This window comes from Merops nubicus, unplaced genomic scaffold (genome assembly GCF_000691845.1).
Source record: "Merops nubicus isolate BGI_N331 unplaced genomic scaffold, ASM69184v1 scaffold10947, whole genome shotgun sequence".
In the NCBI taxonomy this organism is placed as follows: domain Eukaryota; kingdom Metazoa; phylum Chordata; class Aves; order Coraciiformes; family Meropidae; genus Merops; species Merops nubicus.
Window position 1 is genome coordinate 27541 of NW_008621073.1, and position 18280 is coordinate 45820.

The window sequence follows — 18280 nt, forward strand, 5'->3', positions numbered from 1 at the left end:
TTTTCTCATCCGTAAGTAAGTCTCTTCCCTTATCTCCCCTTATTCCTTTTCTCTTCTCTTCCCTTTGTGGAATGGAGAACAATCTGTCATTCATCTAGTGGCTGTCCCAGCTCTAGACCTTGACACCTTTTAAGTATTTTGTTATTCAGTGGAAAAGTTACTGTGTTTTGAGGGCTCGATTTAGCACGAATGATCTGTTGTGAAAGCAAAGAACTCATGACCGTGTAAACTCCCCCACTCTTGTTTTGCTCTGGAAAATTTAAGTTACTTAGTAAACTCTTGTAATGAAAGCAGAATCTTGGTTTTAATAGTGAGCAAGCTATCAAATCTGGTTTAAGAAATAAAACACAATCTCTTTTCTGTGATGGTCTTCCTATAGTATTTTTAGTCGACTAAATGTTGACTAAGTGTCGTGGGGAGGATTATTAGTTTTTAAAAATTGTTTTAAATTCCAGAAACATGCATATATCAAGCCTCATGATGTGCCTGTGGAGATACTTATTTAAAGCAACATTTTAATCTTTTTTCTTTGAAGGCAGTTCTATACCTGTATTAGAGAATATTAAATATTGTATTTCCAAGGGCTTATTAAATATTTAGTAGTTTTCTTTTTCAAGCATGTCAAGGGCAAGCTTTCTAAGTCCTGGAATGAAACTCAAATGAACTAACTGAGCCTTAAAAGCTGCAACTGAATACTCACATTAGAAAATATAAATTACACAGTAAGTGGAATTGAAGCAGGAGGTGTTGAGATCCAACCGCAGAACAAGTTGCATACAAACAGGATACAGGGAAAGTATTGAAATGAAATAATTTTCTTTTAAAGTATGAAACAAGAAGTAAGAGTGAGTGTGACTACCAACAATTAACTCTGCATTAATGTTTTCACTGACTAGGATCTCTCCATCTTCAAACACTAAATAATGTGTAGAAATAGCCTGTGTTAAGGATGTGGGATGGACAGACAAAGCATATCTTGAATGTGGAGTGCAACAAGTCCCATGTCTGGGTTTGAGCTGGAAAGGAAACTTGGGGAGGTGGGTAAAAGAGGTAAAAGGAAGAGGTAAAACTTACTTGTGCAAGGTAACACATAATATTGGATGCACAGAAGTTCTGATAATCCACAGACTACTCAATTTGCAGTCCAGAACTGGCTGTCATTTCTGAAATTGCTTTAAACTCTGAGCAGCTCAGTTCACCATGTCACACACAATTCAAAATAGGAATCAGAAAATTTTGTACTTCCAACAAGTCATCTGCAGGCATCTGACACTCACTATAGATATATGTGTTTCATTAAAAATCAGGTTGTAGATGATTAATCCACTTACCATGAACATTAGTAGGACTCAGCAACAGAGCTTGGCTGCTGATCCCATCAGCTAGAGAAGCTGGTAGCTGGAATCTGTACCAACATCTGAAATGTGATGCTGGCACACAAGAACAAAATTGGGTGCACATTGCGTTCAACATGTGAGCAGAGGGAATCAGCAGCCTACTGAGAGCTTTAACTACTTAATGAGGAATATTCTACATGCTGTGTATTATGTACTGAACATTTTTGTAACTTTTAACTGCTCTCTGCTAAATGCATGGAATTTTTATTAATTCAATTTGTATTAATTTCAGTTTTGAAAAAGGATGGTTTGGTGGACTTCCAGAGTCTGTACAACAGTTCTCTCCCTTAGAAAAGTGTTGTACCTCAGGGGAAAAAAAAAGACTGGAAGAAAAAAAAAGGAAAAAAAAAAAAGACCCTAAATGAAAAAAGATCATTTTATCTCATCCATTGAAATAAACAAAAAAATATTATTTTTAAAAAAACTTTTTAGAAATGAGGAAAAGATCCTGATTATTTGGATCTTCTTTGAAGATTTTTCTTCAACTTTTTTTTCAAAGAGTTTCAAGCCATATGCTTGGGCTACGATCTTTAGTTTAAAAAGGAGGTCAATGAAGCTGTTTTGTTGTATACCAAGGCTGAATTTGTCTTGCAACTAGTCAAAAACTAAGTTTTCAGGACTTCTCATAGTGAAAGATAGCTAAAGATTCAAACAAATAAAATTTTCTTCCCATGACCTTTCTAAGATGTTGATCAGGCAAACTCCTTTTAGATTTGTGTGCTTCATAAAAAACCCAAACAAACAAACACAAAACCAAACCACAACCAAACCCAAAAGGCAGCACTGAGGAATAGGACTTGGTTTGTCCCATCCACCAGAAAATCCTAGGAGTTTGGATCTGTATTGGGTTTGTCTAAAATGTGGTGCTTGTTCATAGGAACAACAGTATTTTTAGAGGCTCGTTACCTTCAAAATGAGAGAAGATGGAATTAGGATGAAGCAGAAGGAAAGCATAAAGTGACTTAATTTCACTTCTGTCATTACAACTGTTTGTGAAAAACACGCTAGAGTCTTTTCAACACATTGCCTAGTATTATGTAATATAATATTAAGGAAATATATTTGTTAATGTAAAGTAAATCCATAATTATCTCTGACTGATAAAATGTTCCTTCTGTATAGGTTTCTGTGCTTGGTGCTGTGCAAGCTATGTCCAGAATGTCCTGATCCAAGAGTTTACAAGTGAAAACAAAACACAACAAGAGATAAGAGGAATGAGTGTTGGCTCAAAATCAGTGATGTATATGGTAGTGTGCCTGACAAAATGTGTGCATCTTGCTGGTTTACATTGCTATGAATGGAAATGGTGAGATGATAAAAAAATCTGCTGCCAAATTAATTAGTTTTTTTTAATTGGCTTTGAACCTCTGAAAAATGATTGCCTTTAGGATAACAGAGTAGGTTGCTCAGCAGTTTTTGGAAATAACTGAATGTCTTCTTCAGTTAGGGATACTAAAACACTGTTGAATATAGGTACAGTTTAAAGTCTTGATCTGCTTTGACAAGTGCTGAGTGCCAGGTGCACTGTGGCCTTTCACAGTGTCAGTGTTGAGCCAATCAATAGTAAACAGCTAGTCAGGCAGTTCTACCTGTAGATAACCCCTTGTTATTTGGCATTTTTAAAGAAAGGATCTGAAGCAGAATGCACTATCTTTCTGAAATACAGCCCAGAAACAGTGCTAATTATTTACATACTATTAGATTAGTGCACTGTTGAATACACAGTTAATCCTTATTATATCTGAGTTGTTGGTAAATTTTAGTGTGGTTAGGTTGCTCTTTTCAGATAAAAAATGTTCACAGTTGTCTAAAATCACCGAAGTGTTGCTGTTAAAAGAGGTTGCCCACTATTATATCTATTAAAATTTCCTACCTAGTTTGACAACTACAATGCTGACTTAGCTTCAGCCATCTTCAACCTCCATAAATTTGTTTACTTTTTCCCTCCATCACTGTGTAGCAAGATGCTGGAGGATGCTCTATGAGCCTCCCAAAGGTGGATCTTACCCCAGTGGTGACTTAGTGTCTGATAAATTATCTATCCATGTTATGGACAGGCCTTACAAAGATCTGCTGAGATTAATTCACTTAGGTTATATAAATCTGGTTGTATTTGCTGACTGTAGTCTCACATAAGACTGAGGCTGTTTTTGTATATGTTGGTGTCAGCTGCCAGAAATAAATGAACTATGAACGTACAGCAATTTTGCAGTTAAGGCAAAGGCAGAAAAATCTGTTTGTTAAACACCAACCACACAGTGTAAGATAGTTTGCTTAACTTGTGACTAGAAGTTCAGACTGAATTATAAGTGTTCAGATCAGTCCCTGCTCAACTCCTTTCTGAAAGTTAACAGATTTAGAGTGTGTGTAATTGAGGGGCTTGGTGTGATAACTGTTTCATTGACTGAGGAAAGGAAGCCATAGAAAAGCTGCAAATCTCTGATATAGGTAGATATATGGGAGGGGAATGATAGAGAAGTATATCTTGTGAGTCTGAATATAATAAATTTGCCAGCCCTGCATTTCAAATGTAAATTTGTTTCTCAGAATAAAAGCAATTCTGTCTTCTGGCTGTAGAAACATTTTGTTGTCTAACGAATGGCGTGTGTTAGAAAAATGCAACCATTCAACATTGTCCCTTGTAACTAGCTTTTTTCCAACGAGATTTAAGATTTTGGTGTGGCAACATACCAGCATTCTGATGCCACATTTTCTCTTGCTGGTACCACTGGAACCCAGACTGTAAGCTGCCCTTTCCAGTTGGGTGTTCGTAGATACTTGCTGGGCTTCTTTAAGGTACTCAGTTTCAGGTTGGGTATTAACTGATTGAAAAAGTGATACTCTGAGTGCTTTGTAAGTTGTATTAATGAAAACATAAAATAGATTGTTTATTTACTAAAATAAATACCATTTTAAAGTATGAAGAGCCTGCCTCAAGCTCTGAGATCCCTATCATATATTTTTCTTCTACTAGCAAGTAACATCTTAAAAATATAAAAATCCAACCCAGAAGTGTTGGTCATTTGCTGCCATTTAGAAAGAAATTTGTTTCTTCCTTGATATTATGCAGTGGTAAAATTTCAAGCTGCTATGAGGAAGCACATAGGTTCTAGGTATTTTCAAAGACCCATTCAGGAATCTCTTTGTCTCTTTGTTTCCCTAACACCTTCAAAAATCTTCAAGTCTTCAGAGAGTTTTTTCAAGGATGATACTGGCAATAAAATGTCTATTAAGCTGAAAATTCAGAATAACAAACAGATTTATAACGTGTTATAAGTCCTGGCTTAGGGAGGAATTTAAACACAACATCTGTTCAGGTACCACACCATTACTGTTAGAGTGCTGACGTGGTGATAATATATTGTCACTTAAAAGAAGTTAACCATTGTAGCAAAGGAACAACTGCCCTCAAAACACCTTTTCATCTGGTGTGTTTTACTGCATACAAGAAAGTTTATTTCCCCCTCCAGCTGTTTGACTCAGTGTTAATTTTTATGACCCTGGACATTCTCTTTTCTTCAGTGCTTGACTGTGATAACTGAGTTGAAGATCAGACAGTAAATGTTTTTTAAGTTCTTAACAATCCTTTGTGAGGACTGTCTCCAGGTTATTTAAATGTATGTTATCTATTCATGTGCATCTACTAGAACTTAATTTGTATTTCCCTATTTGTTCTTATTGTCCTGGATTTGTGACTTTGATAGCAGGACTGTGGATCCTAACACACTGGTAAAGCTGTACCATGACAGTAAGAGAGATTTTCCTAGGTTTATTCTTAGTCCTGCGTAAGAGTACAAGTGATGAATGACTGTGAATATAACAGACTCTGCAACCAGCTCTACCTCTAACATGGAAGAGGTTTTCTATCAGTATATATTCTGTGTTTGTGAACTATTGACAATCCAAGGGAAATCGGGTGTTTGGATCTCTTCCTAGGACCCTCTGAGGTGCCTTTCAGGCCAGCTGTGAACTCCTGGGCCATAATCTCAATACCATTAGAGTCAGCTCCATTTTCCAACATGTGGGAGGTGGACAGCCTTAACTCTTGGTATGATTGGTGTGTATGGGGGCTGTTTGTGAGATACTTTGACAACTGAATGGAACACAGATGATTTGGCATAGCTTAAAGAATTTGTTGGCAGTTTCTGAATGAGTTGCAGCCTGTCATCGAGTGTATCAGGTGTTCATCACCAAGACTTTTCCTCCTCCCAGACTCCTGGTCTATGTGTGAGAGTTTTATGCATATGAATTTTATGAAACATTGGAGATGAATCAGTAAAAGATTTACAATGATCGCTGACATTGTTAGTATTAAGGTGAAGAGCTGTGTGGTTCTGATGTCTCTTTTCCCTCTTTTTGCTTTCAGTTCATCGCCTTTGCCTCTTTATTCTTCATTCTAGTTTCAATCACAACCTTTTGCCTGGAAACTCATGAGGCTTTCAATACTATTATAAACAAAACTGAGCAGGTTGTCAACGGGACAGAAACTGTGCTACAGTATGAAATTGAGACAGATCCTGCCCTGACGTATGTGGAAGGGGTCTGTGTGGTATGGTTTACATTTGAATTTTTAGTACGCGTTGTGTTTTCCCCCAACAAACTTGAATTCATCAAAAACCTCTTGAATATCATTGACTTTGTGGCCATCTTGCCCTTTTACCTAGAAGTGGGCCTGAGCGGGCTTTCCTCCAAAGCTGCTAAGGACGTGCTTGGTTTCCTCAGGGTGGTAAGGTTTGTGAGGATCCTGCGAATCTTCAAGCTCACCCGACACTTTGTGGGCCTCAGGGTGCTGGGCCACACTCTGAGAGCCAGCACCAACGAATTTTTGCTGCTGATAATATTTCTGGCACTCGGTGTTTTGATATTTGCCACCATGATCTACTACGCAGAGCGGGTGGGAGCCCAGCCTAATGACCCGTCAGCGAGTGAGCACACGCAATTCAAAAATATCCCTATTGGCTTCTGGTGGGCTGTGGTCACCATGACCACCCTGGGGTACGGGGATATGTATCCACGGACTTGGTCAGGCATGCTGGTGGGAGCCTTGTGTGCGTTGGCGGGGGTGCTCACCATAGCCATGCCCGTGCCTGTGATAGTTAACAATTTTGGGATGTACTACTCCCTGGCCATGGCAAAGCAGAAACTGCCAAGGAAAAGAAAGAAGCACATCCCTCCTGCTCCTCAAGCCAGCTCACCCACCTTCTGCAAGACGGACTTGAATATGGCCTGCAATAGCACACAGGGTGACATCTGCCTGGGCAAGGACAACCAGCTGATGGAGCACAACAGATCATCAGGTAGGACCCCAGTGGAAATGCATGTCCTCTGAAAACACTTTATAGACCAGTATGTTTGGCAGGGGTCAGAAAGCAACCAGTCTTTCTGCCAGGAGAAGAAGTAGCTCCCACCCTTCTCCCCTCCAGTGTTTGCGTGTGTCAGTCTCATAGAGGACAAAATAGGTATAGTGATGTTCCCAAACCTCTATGTAGCTGGTCTATACAGTTTTGCTTGCTCTGTTGAGAATGCTTTTCTGCTGATGATATCAACCTTTTCTTTTGCCTGTTGTTTGTTATGTCATATGGATGTTTCTTGTTTTTCTGCATGACTGTGACTATTTGAGCAGCCACCGTGTCCCACCCTGTTGGACTCCATGGTGTTTTGCCTCAGTGTCTGTCTCTTGTGTCAGCTTTGCCTGTGCCACATCGTGGCTTGCTAAGCAAGATCCTACAAAGAAGCAGTCATTTAAAAGGAGCAGGTGCATTACATCAAAAGCCCAGCACTCAAAGGAAATAAGAAGAAATTATCTTTCTAGCTTTCTTTCCATTTGGCATTCTGCTTCCCTGGCTAGAAGAACATCCTTCATCTGTGTTAGATGAGACAATGCATGATATTTACTATTATTTGAGTGATAATAACATAGCTGATGTCATAGCCAAGAAAAATGAAAATGACAGCCCCTATAAATATCATCATTGATAGTGTTGATTTTTATGATTTATATCACTTTATTTGTTAGATTTCCAAATGAAGGATAAGGAATATTTTGTGCTAATTGCTGTGAAAATGCTTATCAAAAGACAGCCTCTGCCCCTCCAATCCACTGCCTCATATTCCATATCTCTTCAAACTAAAGAGTAAATTTTATCTCTCAGTATAATGAAATCAAAATTTTAACCATCAAAGATATTTTTTGTTTGTTTGTTTGTTTCTTGAATGTATTTATTCTTAAGCTTAGAGCAATCCAATTCCAGATCTCATGTACCAGTCATTAGACTACTGTTAGAAAGCTACCAAAGAATAAGAGCAAACCCACCCAGGACTGGTGTTGTTCAGGAGCTCATATTTGTTTCTTAAAAAGAAGGGTCTGGAAAATCAGTCTTTGAACAATATCTGTCTTTGGTTTATTGCTCTATTACTGAATAACATTTATGCTCAAAGAAACTTGGTTTCAGGCTCCAAATGAATGTTCACAGACAAAGTTAAAACAGCTTTTTGAATGTCCTAAATATCTTTAAGAGGATAGGAACCCTTGAAAAGACTCACACTGAAGGTGGAATACAGTTAGTTTTACAGTGCTTTGACTGATACACGCTTTCAGACATCTTTAAAGTGTTAATGATAACAGCTTTTTCATGCCATCAGGTCCTACTAAAAGTATTCCAGAATGGAGGAGGCTCAGCATGATGAGAGCAAAGAGACACTTTTCTGTGTCTGCAGCTTTATTTAAAAGGTGTTATAATCTTTGAAGTCAGATAGAAAGCAGATATGCAAAAAGCAGCCATTTTAAAGTGTTAACTTTCTCTTCAGTAGTACCACTGCTCACATAGAGCAGTGTAGCTTTATTTCTGATAGAGAATGCTATTAGAGTCACTAGAAATTCTGTGGAAAACGTCAAGGCTAAGTATAGCCTTGAATATAGCATTACCAGTTCAGGAAAACACATGCTCAAGTTTAAATGCAAAGCTAAAGCTGAAGTCAGTAACGTGTCATTACCTGTTATGTGCTATACTGAGCAGAGATTTTTTTTTGAAGTGAGGCCTGAATCTGAAATAATAGATAATTTTAAAAAAGAGTCTTTTGGGAGTGTCAAATCAGGAGAGGTAAGAGTTTCACTGTTTGATGAAATAAACTACAGAGACCAAAGACAGCATTTAATGTTGGGTACATACGATGACAAGCAGTGCAAATGTGATAAGCAAGAAATGAAAGCTAAGCGTGTTATTAAACAGGTTTTAGTGCCAATAGTTAAAAATATAACCCTCCAGAGGGAGGAGTTGTCTTTAAAATATTCCAAACAACATATTCTACGCAAAAATGACTAACATGACCTCTTGTTTATCAAAAAGGATAGCCAAGATAGTAAATACTTCTTTGAAATACCCAAGGCTGACTGTACTCCAAAAGGTTACAGTACAAATAGGCAAGTGACTGAGCCTTGGTTTGATTATTTCTTGTTTCATGTTAAAGTAGTTTATCTGAGATTTAAAAGAAGAGCAGGGAAGTCAAAAGATCATTTTTCTTGAATAAAAAAAATATACTTTTTTGCCATTTTGTACTGATTAACAGTAAATTGCGATCTTGTTTTCTTCTAATGATTTACCTTATAACTATTTTTGAGTGATGGGAATATCCAGCATTCAGCGTAAGCTCTTTGTGATGTCTCATTTCTTCATTCATTATTGTCTGTAAATGGGCATGGTGCTTTAACCAGTGTTATCAGGTGAAGACAGTGCAGGAAGTGAGCAGCCACTCTCACCTGGTGAAAGGCTCCCTCCCATCAGACGCTCTAGTACAAGAGACAAAAACAGAAGAGGGGGAACATGTTTCCTACTGACAACAGGGGATTACACGTGTGCTACTGATGGAGGGATCAGGAAAGGTATGGACTTCTTTCATTAGATCATAAAAGGTTACTCAGCAATGTGCTTGTGAAAAGCAATCTTAGAGTAAAATGATGTGCACAATGCGCTTAGAGAAAAGACTGTACTCACAATGTATCTTTCTTCTTTATTCCTAGTCATCCTTTTCCTGCTTTCCTTTTAGTAACACTCATCTCCTTTAGTCTTCACAAAACGTGCTTGATGTTGGACCTTCATTTCACTTGTCTTCATTTGTCTGTTATCTTTAATGGAAAAGCCTGCAATTCAGACCTTGACCATTCAACCACTCATCACTCAATACCATCTGTCATTCTAAAAGACAAATAAATTATTTAATGACTTTGGTCTGCACTTAATACCTTAGTAAAAATTATAGCTGAATAAATTACACTTGAAAGGTTGAAATGTCAGAAGTAAGAAATGTTTTTGTTCTGAGCACAACAAAGCATATCACATGAGATGCTATTTAGATTTATTTCAAAGAAAAATTTGAGTTTATAATGCCACAAAATGTTTCCTCTGTACTACATCACTGACACTAAAAGTTGACTGTCTACCCCAACCAGAGTTCAACTACAGTAAACAATGTTTGATCTTGCAAGGTGCTAAAAATGCTTTCTAGTTATTCAGCCTCTTCAAACCTGATTACTCACTGTTCAGTAGGAACGGATTCCCCAGGCAGAGATTTGCAAAACCTTCTGTTGTTATGTGCCTCACCCATGTGACTGGTTGTGTGGCTACCCCATCGGTTCACAGCTGGCTGTGGCTGCAAACCTGACCTCAGGGAATCAGGGAACCCCCGAATCAGCAATGCCAATAGCAGTCTTGCTATTTCCTTAGGTAAGAATTGTTTTGGTTTCTTGGCAGATTGTATCGTTCCAACAGGTTTCATGTTCCTGAGTGCTGATGTACAGTCGTTCACCTCAGAGTTCATGTGTAGTAGCCGTGTGACAATGGACAAACATTCCTGGCTGAGATTTTTTTTTTTGTAACCTTTCCTTGTGTACAGCAAATACAGCTGTCCCAGCCAGCCAGCCATAGACCCTAAAGTAATTATCTTGTTTTATTCTGCAAATGCTCTTTTTACTTTTCAAAAGCATGAACTCAGTAAGTTAAACCTGTGAAGGCAGATATGTGATTGGAGTTCACTGTGTATTATATTTGTAAAGGGTATAATTGTCTCTATGCTCCTGCTTTTTCATGTATTCTTATATATAATGCCTAGATTAAATAGGACTTCATTGCAAAAATGTTTTTGCAGAGATTTAGGACACTTTTCACTGGGCATATCTCACATACACATCAACAAATAGTAGTAAAATATCTCTACTGGTAAGATTACAGCCTTTGAGGAGGTCAGGAAGGCCTGAATAAGGCAAAATCCCATGGCATCTTGCAAGATAAGGTTCTTGACTTCCTTTAGAAATGTTAGTATAAACATTTGAGTGCTGTTCACTTGGCAGTAACCATAATTAGAACAGATCAGAAATAATAAAAAAGTTACCCATGAGCTACTAAAGGTGTATTCATGTAACAGTGAAATGTTTTATACTGGGACCACATGAACATTTTAATTTCAAAATCTAGATTAAAGAGAAAATAGTTTCATAGGTTTTACTAGAAAAATGGGGCTTCAGTTCAGAACTGAGAGTTTCTTAATGAGAAATATGCTCTTTAACTGGCTCTTATGATAACCTCAGTCTAGGCTGAAATGTTTTAACCACTGGCTTTCAAGTTTGTTTTATATGGAGTAGGGAAGTTATCTCAGAAGCAGAAAACATCTTCAAGTATCATCCAAATGGTTTTGAATACTTGAATGTAATTCACATATCAAGTCTAGTACTTTTTCATTTTATTTTTTCCCTTTCTGTTTTTTAGTGCATCCTTCATGTTTAGTTGGTTCCTTGGCTGGTTCTTGGTTGTGTTCAATGATCATTTATTCTGAGCTTTTTTGCATAAACATCTTATCTCTGTCTCTAAGGTGATACTGATTCAGAGTTGATTCAAATCCCACTAAAATACATGGAAAGTACTGATTTTGGATCATGGCTCCATCTCTATGCATCCTGTAGATCTACTTTTCAACTTTTAGGAGTTCCTGGTTTCTTTATCATCTTTACCATCTTCCTCTGTCGGTTCTTTGCTTTCATCTTTAGAAAACTAGCAGGAAAAATATTTTTTTTTTTTTAATAATTTCCTATTATTTTTTGTGTAAAAAAGCTACTTGATTATTTGATTTTTTTTTTTTTGGTAAGTTTTATGTTTACAGGGGAGGTTAAATGTATACACTACTATTGTGCTTCTCCTCAATTCACCTTTCAAACGTGACTCTTTCTAATCTGTGTAACTAATGATAGAAAATCAGAAACCAGAGGCTGGTTTTGAAACATCTAAGAAGTATGTGAAGCATCAGAGTCTGGCCTGCCCTTGCAGTCTGGAGGTAACATTGCACAATGTTTTAGCATACATGAGGTTTTAGATTTGCTTTAAGTATAGTTTTACAATATGCAGTTCTCAGTAGGTGAGAAATAGGTTAACTGTCATTAGGGTAGAACCTAAAAAATGATTTTTCCTGAAGATGGTAATAACAGTCTGTTAACTGTCTGTTATCTGGAGATCTTGAATTTGAATCAGTAACTATTTCAGTGAGGAAAAAAAAAAAAAAAAAGTCTAGTCACATCCCCTGTAAAGTTTAGCTGTCATTGATAGCTTCTGTGAGAAAAGTTTCAGTATTTCACTGGAAGCAATTTATACTTGAATACCTTAACCTGACAAATACTTAGATGCCTACTTGTCTTCAAGGAAACAGGTAGTGCCATTGAAATCAGTGGGATTTCTCCTGCTTTCAATGAGCGTGGATCCATGTACTTGACGAGTGAGGTCCTGTCCAGCTTCATCTTTGTTGTATTTCCTTGCTGATATCTTTCCCCAGAGTGATGGGCCAATCCTTTTCTTCATAAGTGGGTTTATTCAGGTGCTGTTTAAAATACTTGAGTATGAAGATAATGATGCAGTGAATAGCAATTCCCAATAAAGTGAAAGCAATCTATATGTGCCAAAAATTAGGTAGGCAGAGCTCACAGTGTGTGTAAACAGAAATGCCTGCAAGTGCAATGTTCCCTCCAAATTGTGAAGCATTATGTGATTGCCTCGTTTAATGGTTAATTATTTACTGCTTGCATATGTGGATTAGTATTATTTATTCCATTTTAGTTAGCTGGAGAAGGAGCACAAATATGGTGTTTTAAATTTGCCAATCAGGAGGCATTTGCAAATATTTCAAATGCTTCTATCTTATTATACTTTAATATTAGACTCAAAGTCTTAGGGTTAGTACTTAGATGGGGCTTCTTTCCTATATTATCATTCAGTATTCTGCAGAAGTGATTTACACAAGACTGTATGCAATTTACCTGGGTTTTGTTTCATTTGCTTTTAAAGAAAAATTGTCCTTTATTAGGAATTAGGTTTAGCAAAGATTATATAATTTTAGCAGTTTTTATAGACTGTCTTAATGGGTTTTTGATCATACATAGCCAGATTGCTCACCCAGTAACCCTGTGGAGATCCTTTACCTTTCACTCCGTGCAACCCTGCTGAAGCCAACAGAGTGGCACTGAGTGCAAGATGGGATGTGGAAGAGCAGGTCAGACCTCGTACATGATGGTCCGTTTAATTTTCTGGGAAAAAAATAGCTGCGTTAATTTGTAAATAATTTTATTTATTAATATTTTTTGTTAGTAATGTGTTCCAGCATTGAGTTCTTTTGCAGGCTGATTCCCTCTGAGTCCCAGATAGCTCCTTGGATTTCATTACATTGTATTGTTTGTCTTTGTCTATTTTTTGGCTGAATTCAACTGATGTCTGTGCATTTTCTCATACAAGGCTATGAAAAATCTCGGAGCTTAAACAACATAGCTGGCTTGACAGGCAATGCTCTGCGACTGTCTCCAGTAACATCACCCTACAGCTCACCTTGTCCTCTAAGGCGCTCTCGGTCTCCCATCCCTTCCATCTTGTAAACCAGATGGCATCAATCGGCTATATAGTATTAATTCAAATACTGCTTACCAGATACTGGACATAAATGTAGCATTAACCATAGGCTCCACAAATATGGTACAACTCCTGCATGATATAACTGTCAGTAGTAAGAAATGCCACTTGGGTAGCTGAAGATTTTTATCTTGGCATTTAAAGATTACCTAAGGTAGTGCTTCTACTTTTATCTACTCTATTGTCCTACTTTCCTGTGGCAATAAAAGGACAGTTAGTGGACGCCGTTGGCCAGTGTATTCAATAAATAAGCTTATTTTCAGGGAGATTTACTTAAAATAATGTGCTTCCAACTAATTCTCAGTCACTCCATTGAACCTCCATTTCTTGTGACTCTAATCCATTCTGAAGATGTCTGGAGTCGTGTCTTGGTTGCACACAGTTGTGACTTGAGTCTGCTCATTTGCATGGACCATCCTGTCTTCATCACCTGACAAGCAGTGTTGCCAATTGTGGAGACCACAGAGGGCTCTGGATGTGTGTTCTCGCATTGTACCATGCTGCTGAAATGAAAGCACTGATAAACTGGTCTGCATGTGGGATTGTTTTCCTTTGTTTAACCTTTCCTTTTATTTTTTAACAATCTACTTGTTTATAAATGGCTTTATTTTGTGATTAACTTACTTCGGTACTGGATTGCTGTATCAGAGTTCTGAATGTCTCCGGTTGTTTGCACACAGATAACTGCAAAGAGGTTGTCATTACTGGTTACACGCAAGCAGAAGCCAGATCTCTTTCTTAATGGCTTGGGGAAGGCACAAAACATGCAAGAAAGGTAAATGCCATCCAGACTTGCAATTTTAAGCTAGCAAGTGCTGCTTGGTACTGTAGTCATTTCTCTACTCCAGGGTTCTTCAACATTTTCACAAGCTGAGTACCAAGTAAAATTGCAAAGATTATTTGGGGCTGTTTTGTACCACTGTGAGAGGGTGGTAGTTCTCAAGTCGGGGTTTTTACCAGCCTATACCTCTGGCTCATGAGCTTCAAAAATTTCTTCAGTCAATGTTTTTTAAGGTGCTTTGTCCTATGTGTTGTTTGTCTGTCTGTTTCGCAACCTGTCTACTGTATTCTCCATCTGTCTCCATAAAGCACAGAGATACTGTTAAAATGCCCCCTTCTTTTAAGGTTAACTAAGGACATTTTTCTCTTTTTTTTTTTTTTTTTAATACGGCCTATACTTATGTGTATAGATACAAATATATACATATATATATTTCAAGTATCATCTAGATGAACTCGTGTGAGCACTCTGAAGATTTTTTTGAGTGGGATTTAGTAATGGCTTTACAGTACCGATGGGTTGCCTATTGCATCAGTCTTCCTAGCAACCAGCGTTCCTTACAGTTTTGAAACTGTATCTCCTCTAGTGGCTTTTTCATTCAATATTAACCTTTGTTTATGCAACAGGACAAAAGCAATGGCAGATTTGATGTTCTGGGCTGATGAGGAAAAATTACCTTAAACCGCAGTTTTAGAACTATATGGGGAAGACAATAACAACCCAAATTTAAGAGGTCCTTGAGACTGTTGAATAATCCCTGATCGTCATGTTTTATTTTTTATTAGGAAAAGAAATATAACTTGTTGATCATGTAACATGTTCTTCTGTATATAGCCTAGCCCAACAGCATGACCTGCATGTCAGAATTCTTGTACAATAATGTATTTATCAAAGTATAAATTTCTGATATTTAGAGATGTACATTGATATAGTTTTGGTAAAATATTGTCAATAGAGAGATAATTGCAAACAGCTTTTAGCAAAGGAATTAATATAATATCTGGTGCTGCTGTTATATTAACTACAGTGTTGTACAGAATTTATCATGGATTTTTGACTGCTGAAAAAGGGACAATGGAATTTAGCCATACCAAGGACTGTACTGGAAAGAGACTGCTGCTGCTGAATGGGCCCTGATAAACAACTCACACCTTGAAGAGGTCACTGAGGCTTTACATGCGAAGTAGAGCTTGTTAAAGAAGATTAAAGACTACTCATAATTACTGCTGCCAGAGAAAGGGGTGACTAGTCACTGTTGATGAGTCAGCTGTAAATAAAATGTGTGTGCATGGAATATCAGTTTTTATCTGTATCAAAGAAAGCTGAATTCAAGTCATCATTGCTCAGGCTCCAGGCTCCATGCAAAGACCCACACCCCTGTGCGTATTACTCCTGGTTCCTGCAGTAAGTTGCGCTGTGGATCATACAAAAACACACACTTAATAATGATAGTGATGTAAACTACATCTGTTTTGACTTCTGTCATAACAATGGTACATTTTGCAAAGGTCACAAATATGAAGAGAGTAGGTTTGCATTAAGTCCTTGCTTACTCAGTTTGCCATGACCTATATTTGTATGAATTCTAGTGTACATGCCAAGTCTTAAGTTTAATTTTCACTTTGATAACAGAAATGTGACTGCAGACAAACATCACTGACTTTGTTCACAGCACACAGTCTTCTTTCATTGTTACCTCAAGCTATAATTATTATGAGAAATAAAATTCTGGCAGCAAGATTATTTTGGTATTTTATTTTATTATTATTCAGTGTTGCAAACCCAACATCAATAAGTATAAAAGATGTATTAAAAGTATATCCTACAAATGTATATTTTACATAAAAGAGATATTCTTTGATCAGTTACTTTCTGTGATTTTTGTGGTAAATGAATTTAGTCTATTCTATGTTTATGAGGCATTGTAGTGATACGATGTGATAATTATGTTCTCTCCATCCTATTCAGTGGGAAATTCTCCAGAATCTGTTTTTGTCACCCTGGTGTCCCAATTGTAGGGACTTGTCCCAGTTGTGAAACTCTGTATTGTGGAACTTCTGTGAACATGTCAAGGTGCATGCACAATCCTGGTGGAAACCAGTGGAAATGTAATACCTGAGTTGGAGAATAAAAGGCAATAGACCTGGGGAGGAACTTGGAACATATCTTCTGAAGTGGCTCATGCGCTTTCTTTAGCAGCATCGGTCCCCTGCCTGCCACTGGCCATCCCCATTCTCAAACCAGTATCCTGGGGTACATAGGGATCTAATCCAAAAACAAGCATGAGCTGGCTTCTAAAACAATTTAAATCTTCCTTCTTGTCAGTGACCCCATATCTTGTGTGGAAATTGTAATTGGGCTTGAAATGATTAGATTCAATGCAGTTTTATTGCATTCTGGTGTGAAGTCAACCTCACAACCAAAAATGGTTTCTTAAAACTCCTAATCCAATACTGGATTTGGGGCAACCAGTGAAATCCATTAATACAGGAGCAGTGTGTCTGAGATGGGTGAGGAAGCTAGAACAGTTGTACACGTGATCTTGAGAGAGCGTTACTGACATATTTTGGAAAAGGTACAGGAATGTAGGAAAGGTTCCAGGAAACAGGATCAAGAGGTGTTCAAGTATTGGAAAACGTGTAATGATGACATACCACAAAAGCTCAATGTGCTGAATTTACCCAAAGGTTAAAAGTTGTCTGTACTGTGACCTGTGAGCAGTATCCACATGAAGAAGAGGTGTAGTGGTTGGCCAGGACAAAGCTCACAGCCAGCTCCAGACACACAGGTCTGTTGTCTGCCCCCAGCCACACAGAGAGAGGTGCCTGGCTTTCCTCAGTGCTACATGAGGATGGTGAAGAGCCCCAGACAGGGTACAGACAAGGTGGTACATTGTTTTGAGCAAGACTATTGGGCCACAGAGTCACTGATGGCCAGATGGTGTCTGAGGTCTTCTGCTGCCTCTGGATGGTAAGAAGCTTAAGCCCGGATGAACCTTCACCCTCACAGAACCTCGAGTCCACAATATCTTGACTACAGCTACTTATTTTTGCCCTAGAGAACCAAGACCATGTTTAAATGCTTTCTTTTGAAACACACCAAGTGTGTTTCAACACCTTTGGACTCTGACCACAGTTGTTGTTGTGGGGCCTCATTCAGCACTGAGAAAACGTTGCTGTTCCAGCAGATTTTGAGACACTTATATTATGGGTGCTATAGGCAAGTATTGTAAATTGTTGCCAGAATTAATAAGCAGCATGCAGCTAATGATGGTTTAATGCTGTATGTCAGGGGGCTTTTTCATGTGTGAAACAATTATTGTTCCTAAAAGTTTTCTTACAAAAGGTCTGGATTTAATTAAATCTGTTAAAAGAGAAGGAAATTTAAGGAAGCCTCTTTTCAGATGGATTACTGAAAACTAGAGGGGCAAGGGACCAATTCGACATGAGCAAACTTGCCAGTATATTTAATGTGAAGATATGAATTTTAAAAGTCATGAATGAATTAACCGTATGAAAGAGGAGAGCATTTTATCATTAGAATAAATCATGCAGAAGTCAGATAAAGAAAATTGGAATGGAAAACTAGTACTAGAAAGAGAAAATGAGTATATTAATATGCTGTATTACAAGCAGTGGCTTGAACAAGTCCATATTAGAGCCTTTGAATACTAACTGAGTGAGAAGAAATTAAAAAAAATGCAAAGGTTTCTATCAGGTTAAAATTATCAGAAATATTAATATTTTGTTAATATTTTCTTTTTAAAATGGGAATACTTGTTTATTTAATTTATAAGGAGACAAGTTATTTAAAAAATGATGGCTTTTGAAGTTGAGAGCTGGCTCATAAGCAAATATGGAGATGTTAGTGTTAGGTGTTGGGTACCTAGCTGGTGGGCCATTACCAGCACATAATTGAATATCCCTGGGACACATTGAAACTGCAGAGGTGTCTGATGGCCCCAAAGATGGGGATCTGTCACATGCCATCTCTGGCTCTGTGGGAATGCCAGGATACACTCCAGCCAGGTGTGAGCAGTGCAGAGCAGCCGGCAGAAGCACTCCAAGCTCTGGTCTACGTGTGGCTTCTCATTGCCTTCTGGAGAACATGTAAGCCTTCCCCACACTCTGCAACCTCCTCTGCAAAACTCATCCTTCTGTTGCTTC

At 37.9% G+C, this 18280-nt stretch overlaps 1 protein-coding gene across 1 annotated transcript; it reads left to right on the plus strand.

Moving 5' to 3' along the window:
* Positions 1-5763: 5763 nt before the first annotated feature.
* On the plus strand, positions 5764-15741 carry KCNC2 (potassium voltage-gated channel, Shaw-related subfamily, member 2; the record flags this gene model as incomplete). The annotated part of the gene is made up of 4 exons (XM_008944337.1): positions 5764-6694; positions 9109-9276; positions 14014-14108; positions 15142-15741. Coding segments are annotated over 3 exons (1161 nt in total), but the record flags the coding sequence as incomplete, so codon positions are not given.
* Between the last annotated feature and the right edge of the window lie 2539 nt (positions 15742-18280).